Source organism: Geospiza fortis, unplaced genomic scaffold, assembly GCF_000277835.1.
Source record: "Geospiza fortis unplaced genomic scaffold, GeoFor_1.0 scaffold32, whole genome shotgun sequence".
Lineage (NCBI taxonomy): Eukaryota > Metazoa > Chordata > Aves > Passeriformes > Thraupidae > Geospiza > Geospiza fortis.
Genome location: NW_005054428.1, coordinates 332,205 through 341,101, shown reverse-complemented (window position 1 = coordinate 341,101; position 8,897 = coordinate 332,205). Strand labels below are relative to the sequence as shown.

Sequence of the window (8,897 nt, the reverse complement as noted above, 5' to 3'; positions counted from 1 at the left end):
GGGGGATGGGGGCAGGAGGTCTGGGCCCATTCTGGAGGGGGGACAGGATGCGTTGGTTCCCCCTTTTTTGGGGGGAGGCAGGGAGCCCGGGTTCCCCATTCTGGGGAGGGTGACAGGTTGTCTGGGATCTCCTTGGGAGGGGGTAGCAAGACACCTGGGCTCTCCCCTTGGGGAAGCAGGATGCTCGGGTTCCCTTTAGAGGTGGGGGGCAGGATGCCTGCGTTCCCCTTCTTGTCAAGGGGGGACATGACGTCTTGGCCTTTTTTGGGGGTGCAGGATGGCTGGGGCTCTGTCAGGGGGGATGCGGATGCCTGGACTCTCCTTTGGGTGGGGTGACGGAGGCTGGGCGGTTGGGTTTCCCTTTTTTTAGAGTGGATGCAAGATACCCGGTCCCCCCCTCTGGGGAGGGCTCGGATGGGTGGTCTTCTCCTTTTTGGAAGGCAGGACACCTGGGTTTCTGTGACAGCTGGGGGGTAGGACAGCTGAGTCTCACTTCAGTTCCTAGGGCCAGCTCATCTGTGTTCTGCCCTGCCTTCTGCAGCGAGGGGGTGTCACCCTGCGGGCCCCCCCAGGCCCCTCTGCACCCCAGGGCAAGCACTGCAGGGTGAGTCAGGCGGCACCCCATGATAACCTCCCCCAAAAGACCCCCACTGTGTTGGATATGGGGGGCAGAGCTGCTCCCAGAGCCCTCAGGCTGTCTGGGGGTGTGTTCTGCCCCCCCCACAAACACCCCAAACCTGCCATACCTCTGTGTTCTTACCCGTGCTGTTCCAGTAGCTGAGTCCATACTGCAGCTCCAGGGGTTGGATCCTGCTCCACCAGGGCTTGGCCAAGACATTCAAGTGTGGATTTTTGAAGAAAAAGCAAATTGCCATTTTTGGTGGGGTTTTCCCCAACACCCAAAGCCTCATGAGTGCTTTTGCTTTTCCCAAGAAACTCAGCTTGAAGCCTTCCTTAGAAAGGCTGAATGGAATATGGATTTATCATTATATAGCTAGGAGAGGCAGGTATTAATTACAGTGGAGAAGAGGAATTTCTTGTACAAGTTACTCCTTAAGCATTAAAGTGAAAGAGGCTCATTAAGTTTTAATGCTGCTTGTGCTGGCAGGTGGACATTTAACAGGTTTATAAGATGAATAAAATCCATTATTAAAGCAAAAAAGTGTTCATGTGTCAGTGTTTTAACCCACACAGCCTCAGGAGTTGTTGAAGATTAGCTGAAATACCTGAGGCTGCTGTTTTCCAGTCCTGCTGTGTATCCTTGGAAATGTTGGGGGGGGGGAGCAGTTTTCCTGTTGCTGAGTAAGCCCCAAATTCAATATTTCTGCTTCATGCATGTTGGAGATGGGGGGAAGGGAAGCCAACTAAACTTTCTTAACAGATGTGGAACTGTTGTTATGTGGCTGATGTGGTAAAGGGACTTGTCTTTCTGCTTTTAAGTCAATTTAATTGTTTTTTTCTAGTTTTATATTCTGAAGTCTTTTGACAGGTTTGAAGTTAAATTCTTTGTCAAAAATGGAACTTGAGCAATCAGGTTTTGTGTCTGTGCTTGGGAAGCCCTGGGCTGAGCTGTGCTCTCCTGAGCCTTCGTCCATGGTTTATTTCTGGTATTGCTTAGGAAACAATTCAGACTTCCTGCATGGTGTTTGACTGAAGAGATTCTTGCAGTTGTTTCTGGAAATCCTGGGGTTCTCCTTGGTGGATCCTCCACTGGCTGTTTCAGCAGCTAAACTGGAATGCTGGAGAGAGACAATGGAATGCAAAGTGATACCACAGAGCTCTAAAAGCTTAGCTGCAGCTCACTACTTGTAATTTGAGCTTGGAATTCAATGGCTTAAAGCAATTATTACCTGAGGGAAGGACAGGGAAATGAAAATGTGGGTCATACAGGATTCTCCATTTCAAATTGCAGTTTTTAATTGTGTGCTCTTAGTTTTCACATTCTTTCCTGCTCAGAGCTGCACTGACAGTCACAGCTCTGTGACTGTATGTGTAGTGAATGTATGAAGTGACCAGAAAATTGAACTTTTCAGCCTGCCTTTTATCTTCTATGAACACCCTAAAAAGTGCTTGTGATGCCTCTAAGAAAAAAACCAAACCAGTTCTACGCCTGGTACTTACCTGCCTGCATTACTCTGGGCAGCTCTGAAGAATTCAGGGCTTCATCCTAATACAACACCTGCAGGACAGAGGGATGTAATTTGTGCTGTGGATTGAGGAACACAGGTCAAAGCTTCAAACTTCCATCCTTCCATCTACCTCTGTTCCAAATCAGTGTTTGCTTTCCAAAGAGAAGTGGTTTGGGTGGGAGGGCACGACCTTAAAACCCATCCTGCTCCACCCCCTGCCATGAGCAGGGACCCCTTCTGCTGTCCCAGGTTGCTCGAAGCCCCATCCAGGCTGGCCTTGGGCACTTCCAGGGATGATGAAGGCCATCTCTAACATCATGGTCAGACTCCCTGATCTTGGAGGGCTTTTCCAATCTGAACAATTCTGTGATTCTGTGTTTATTTATTAATTTTGGTGTGTGGGGTAGTGTTCACTTTCAGTGGGGAGGGGTTTAACTACTACCTTTAAAAAGATAGATGACACCCTTGATTTCATCAAAGAGTATGCCATAATTGTTATCTTTTGCTAACATAAATGAATTCAGCCATTACACTCTCACATGATTTATCATTTTGTTGATGAAGAATTACTTTAGGTTCAATTCAGCGAATCAGCAGATGTGTTTTCATGCCTTCCTGTTTCTCTCCCTGTTTTTGGAAGGGTTTTCCTTTTTTAGGTTTTTTTCAAGGCTCAAAGCCTTGAACCCTCAGATATGCTCAGGAGGCTCATCTGCAGGACAGCATGCACAGGGCTCTGCAGAAACCCATGAGATGCTTTTAAGCACAAATATCTCAGGTTCAGTTCCTTCTCAGTGATCCCTTTTCCCTCCCTATCCCTAGGTATGGCTTTGTGGAGTTCGATGATCTGCGAGATGCTGATGATGCTGTTTATGAGCTGAATGGGAAGGATCTGTGTGGGGAGAGAGTGATCGTGGAGCATGCCCGGGGCCCACGCCGGGACAGCAGTTACGGTTCTGGACGCAGTAAGCACTTGTGCATTTGTATCCATGGCTTATTTTAAATAAAACATTGTTTTACTCTTTTATAAAAGTAATATAAAAGGAAAGCAATACAAAGTTGTGACTAGTGTTCTGTAACTGTAAATGTAATTGTTGATCTGAATATTTATTAATTTGCTTGTTGTATTAAACTCTTTTAATTGATACATTAATAAACACAGTTTCTTGTGCCATTTTTATTATTATCACTTTGTTTAACTATTTGAATGGTTTATTTGCAATGTGATGTTTAACACAGATTTAACAAGGACCTCAATGTTTTAATTGAAAGAGTCCTTTGAGGCTAAGATGACTGCCCGTTCCATTTGCTGACCTTGGGGTACCTTTCCATGAGTGGCTCTTTGACCTTTGTGGCCCTTGGCTGTCCAAAAAAAAAAGAAGCCATATGACGACCTCAAGCTTTTCCCATTAGACCTGGGTGGTGAGGATCCCAAGGGTTAGAAACATAAGAGATTAATCTGAAATAGGTGCCTGAAAAGCTTTATTCATGTCAGATATTCAGAAAACTTTAAAGTAATGTAAATAACATTAATCAACTGGCTTTATTCAGTTTCTTCTTTCAAACTGTTTTAAAAATAATATTAAATATAATTGCATGTTAATTCTACTGTAATTCTAGTTCTGTGCCTTGTTTAATTACGAGCTTGTAGTAAAACTGTTTTAATGCTTTGGGTCTTTGCAAGGTGTTACATAAAGGGGGGTGGATTTAGCCCTGAGAGGGGGTCTGTGGTGTCTTTGGGAACACCCGGGGCAGAGCAGTTCCGTCGGGGCGGAGAGCGAGGCTCCATTTCCCTGGCTGAAGCTCTGCTGTCTGCTTGTCACCTCCTAAAGGTGGATATGGTTATAGAAGAAGCGGAAGAGATAAGTACGGTCCCCCGACCCGTACAGAATACAGATTGATTGTGGAAAATTTGTCAAGCCGCTGCAGTTGGCAGGATCTGAAGGTATGGGGCCCCTTTCCTTACCCTCTCTCTGTTACAGAGCACAAAGGGTGAAAGACATCTTCAGCAAGGCAAAGTGATGTGCTGCTCTGCTTTGCTCCAGCTGAGCAACTCCATGGGGAATAGATTTTGGAAGTAACACACACCTTAATACGGGACTGTGTTTGCGTATATGAAGCCATTCATGAGAGGTTGGGAGTTGCACCTGCAGAACTGGTGGCACTGGACAGTGGGAGAATAATTTTATCCTTAGCACCAGCTAACATCACATACAGGTGTGTTTTATCTTCTCTTAAGCCCTGTCAAAACAGACTCAAATCATGCCAGGGACAGGATTCACTAGAGATGAAGGAGTTTGCCCTTGTCAGTTTGGATTTAACCCATCAACTTGTAAGGTGCTAGAGCTGTTTGAAACAACAGCATTGTTCCTGCAAATTCTCTATTAGGATTTTCCACATCATCTAAAGCTGTTTTAAGGAGAGTTTCAGGGTAAGGATGCTTCCAGAATGAGTAATCATGAAAAATCTCTGCCAAAAACTTATTTTTGACGTCCAGAGGAGTGGCAGGTGATTCTAACAGTGGAGGTGTTGAGTGACACTGTGGAGTCCACAGTGCCTCTGAGTACTCTGGAGGTATCGTGTTGGCTTGTGATTATCCACATCATGGATTCAGGCAGCAGGATTTCAATAGTGGATGCAAAAAGATTAGTGCTTCTTTATCAAACTGAGCAGCAATGGTTAAACCCACTTGTTCTTACTGGAACACTTTCTCTTATGGTTCTCTTTTAAGGGTGTGTAAAATTTGTTCTAAACAAACTTTGACATAGTAGAAACTGGTCTGTAAGTGAATTTTACACTAGGTCAGGTACATATACAGAGATGCTTCCAGTGTCTTTGTTGTTAATGCTTCACACTATCAATAGCTTGTCTTTGCTTTTGTATTAAAATCCTAAGTAGAGCATGGCATGATTAATCCTCCAATGGATGCATTACTGCTTTTTTGGGAATAGCTTTCATTTCAGTGTACTTAAAATGGGAGTAGCTGGGTTGAAAACAAACCAGAGCTCTATGCCCTGTTTCCGCTGCAGCCAGTTTCCACGGGGGCTGAAAGATGCCCTGGCCTGGCAAAGGCCCTGTTGTGCCTTGCTCAAAGCAGGGCAGAACAGACCCCTGATAAACCCTCTAAAGAGAGGTTTAGAAATTGAAACAGAGAAGCCAGGAAGCATGAAGTGGGAAAAAGAATTGAGCTTGGAGTTCTGTGGGGGTTTTTCCAGCAGAACAAGCTATGTTGACAAGGCAGAGGATGAAGGGAGGTCTGCTTCTCTGTGGGCTTCTCGCCTCTTCATATTCAACCTTTGTCACCTTTCCTAATTATTTCTGAAAACATGATTAGGAGAGCAAGCATTTTACTTCTTTAATCACTTCTATAATTTGAAACTTAAGAGCCCAGAGCATATTTGATCTAAGACTTGAAGTGGGAGACCTTAAATTATAATTTGTCTCAAAGCTATCAACCTGGTTCTAATTACACCAACTCTGTGAAGTCATAGTGTGTTATTTGGCACTACAGGTGCTGTTTGGATCAAACACTTGGTGACATCCCTGTGAATAGAAGATGCTCAGGGAGCATCATGTCAGAAGTGAGCAGGGTCAGCTGGAAGCCTGGCTCTGGATTCAAGGCGATGGTGATTCTGTCCTCTTCCTCTAGGATTATATGCGTCAGGCAGGGGAAGTGACATATGCAGATGCACACAAAGGAAGGAAAAACGAAGGTGTGATTGAGTTCAAATCCTATTCTGACATGAAAAGAGCCCTTGAAAAGCTGGATGGGACAGAAGTGAATGGCAGAAAGATTAGATTGATGGAAGACAGACCTGGATCGAGACGGCGCCGCTCTTACTCCAGAAGCCGAAGCCATTCAAGGTATGTCTGTAACATATCTCAGGCTGCAGTTAAGGAACATAGAGCACCTTGAGACTTTTGGGTTCCAAAACACTGGAAATGTTTGGAGTTATCAAACATTAGTTTTTTGAGCATATATTAATATCCAGGGCAAATGAGGGCTGTGTTCTGAGGTGTCTCCCTTGGTGGATGTGTGGACCTGCTCCCTGAACACCTGTCACTGTTCTTCCCTGATAACTCAGCCCTTGTTCCTTGTGGGAGCAGCTGCATGGCCGGTGGAGCCACGCTCATGGAACGAAACAGAAGGTGCTTCTAACACTTCAGCTCTGAACACTGTGTTCTGCTCCAAGCACCAGGACTAACAGTTCTTTCTCAGCTTAGAAACCTCCACCTGTTCCCTGTTTCTAAGAGATTTGTTGCTTTCCTTGACTGACCAAGAGCTGCTTCAGCAGCACCAATTCTGGGGTAGAACTTGTTGCAAGAAAACTCAGGCAAATCTTTACTGTTCCTAGAAGAAATTGCTTATGAAATCAAAATCTGAAGTCAAAGCTTTATGCCAGTGTCTCACCATATTCAAACTGTGATTTGATTGGGAAAGTGATTATCCCTTAAATAAACTGGCATCTTTGCTTTCAGATTACTACCTTAGTCACAGCCAGACATGGCAGCAGGGGTGAAAGGTGGGGAGAGGGTGCTCTGAGTTTGTAACTGTGTTGTGTAGCTCTGAACATTTGGCTTCTGAAAGGTGCTTTAGCCCAGTGGGGTTCTGCCCACGGGGGTCACAAGCTCCCTATGGACACGTGCTAACATGAAGGTGGTTCCTTGTGTTGCAGGTCTCGCTCTCGAAGCAGACACTCCCATAAGAGCAGGAGCCGCAGTGCCAGTAGCAGCCGCTCCAAGAGCAGATCCAGATCCAGGTATGTATTTGTCTTGGGAGAACTGGGGGCTCCCACATCAGTCAGAAGCATCATGTTAAATTTGTAGCAGGAACCCTTTTTTTTCTTTTCCCTCCCATTCTCTGCACGCTCTGTTCAAACCCTTGCTGCACTAAAGCTGAGCTGTCTGTTGCTTTTGCACTTCCAGGTCTGTGTCCCGTTCCAGAAGCAAGAGCCGTAGTCGAAGCAAGAGCCGTAGCAGAGGCCAGAAGGAGAAAAGCAGGACTCCAAGTAAAGAGAATAAAAGTAGGAGCCGCAGCAGGAGTGCAGAGAAATCCCGAAACAAAAGCAAGGATAAATCTGAGGGCATTCTCCATAACAGTGATGAGAAAGCCAAGAGCAGGAGCCACAGCAAGGAAAAGAGCAGGAGCAGGAGTGGGAGTAAGGAGAGGGGAGAGGCGAAGGAGAGCATGAGGAGCAGAAGCAAGGAGAAGAGTAGAAGCAAAGACAGGGAGAAGAGCATTAGCAAGGGTAGAAGCAGGAGCAAAAGCAGGGAGGAGAGTAGGAGCAGGAGCCACAGCAAGGATAAAAGGAAAAGTAGGAAAAGGAGCAGGGATGATAGCAGAAGTAGAAGCCGGAGCCACAGCAAGAGTGAGAAAAGCAAGAGGCGCAGCAAGCGAGACAGCAAAGGCAGCAGCAAGAAGAGAAGAAAGGATAGCCACGAGCGGTCCAGGTCAGGCTCCAAAGAAAAGGAGCAGCTCAAATCCGAGTCGGACAAGAAGGAGGCAAAAGGCGAGGGGGAGCATGTAGTGTCCCGCTCCAGGTCTAGATCCATTTCCAAGTTCAAACCAAATATCAAATCAGATTCTCGTTCCAGGTCTAAATCTGATTCAAAGCCAAGGTCCCGGTCCAAGTCCAGGTCTAGGTCTGCCTCTCGGTCACACTCCCGGTCACGATCAAGGTCCCGCTCCAGATCCTAACCTTGCTGCAATGCCACTTGGAATGGTTGGAAAAGTCTTTTGTACATGTTTAGTAGCTGTAACCAAGTGATTGAAGTAGAAACCCTGTCGATGCTATGTATTTTTAACAACCTGATGGTCTGTCTGTCATTAGCTGCAGCGCTCTCTCCCTGTAGCACTCTCTGGTGTGAGGCTGCTCTGCTCATTTTCTATCCAAATAGAAAGGTTCTCTTTACATGCAGCTCTTCCTCGAGCCCCCAAATTGCCCTGTGTTCCAAGGAGAGCCTTGCAGGGAATGAGCCCAGGGAATGAGCACTGCACTCTGGTGGGTTTATGGATTTGCAGTGATGACTGATAGGTAGGTATCATGGATTCAACAGATTTTGCCCTCGATTGATGCCCTTTGATGTCTGCCATTTAGTGGAAGTGCTAAGTCTTAAGTTTCATACTACTTTTGTTCCATATTTTTTGGACTTACAAAGTTGTGAATAGCACAGTCAAAAGGAAAAAAAAATAGAGGTATTTGCAGTAATCTATAGGGAAAAGAACTATAGTTCCATATTCTGGTATTGTGACAATATCCTTGTTTTATATTAAATTTTTTTATTTTATTTTTCCCTGTCTTGCAAAGTACAGTGATCCCTGTTTCCATGAAATTTGAATAAAGACTATTTTTGCTTGATGACATTTGGTTACATGGTGCTGTGTTGTGATTGTCAGCATTTTCTATTGATCAAGGTAAGCCTGAATTTGTAGAGTCACTCACAGAAAAAAGGTTCCTAATTCAGAAAGTCACTTCACATTCAGTGTAGGCACAACACTTGAATACAGTCCAGATAAAGAACTTATTTCTCCAGCATATTTTTCAGGAGTTTTTCCTCCTACTGAAACACCTATGCTTGGGAAGAGCCTTCATAAAAAGAAAAAGCTCAGGACGTGCTTCTGGGCTTGGAAGCACAGAGGATGGTGGTGGCAGCTGTTCTGTGGTATGTCCCCAGCATCCCTGAAGACCTGGGGAGATGGGAGGGCAGCTTCTAGCAAGAGTTTTGTAGGTGTGTAGGTGTTCCTGAATAATATCCCAAATTTAGACTTGG

At 45.3% G+C, this 8,897-nt stretch overlaps 1 protein-coding gene across 1 annotated transcript; it reads left to right on the top strand.

The window, feature by feature from the left end:
• The first annotated feature begins 246 nt into the window (after positions 1-246).
• SRSF4 (serine and arginine rich splicing factor 4) lies at positions 247-8,490 on the top strand. The gene is made up of 7 exons (XM_031061862.1): positions 247-251; positions 371-604; positions 2,949-3,091; positions 3,959-4,071; positions 5,776-5,990; positions 6,803-6,886; positions 7,053-8,490. The coding sequence occupies exons 1-7, from the start codon at positions 247-249 to the stop codon at positions 7,822-7,824; spliced, it is 1,566 nt and encodes a 521-aa protein (XP_030917722.1). The 3' UTR covers positions 7,825-8,490.
• The last annotated feature ends 407 nt before the right edge of the window (positions 8,491-8,897 follow it).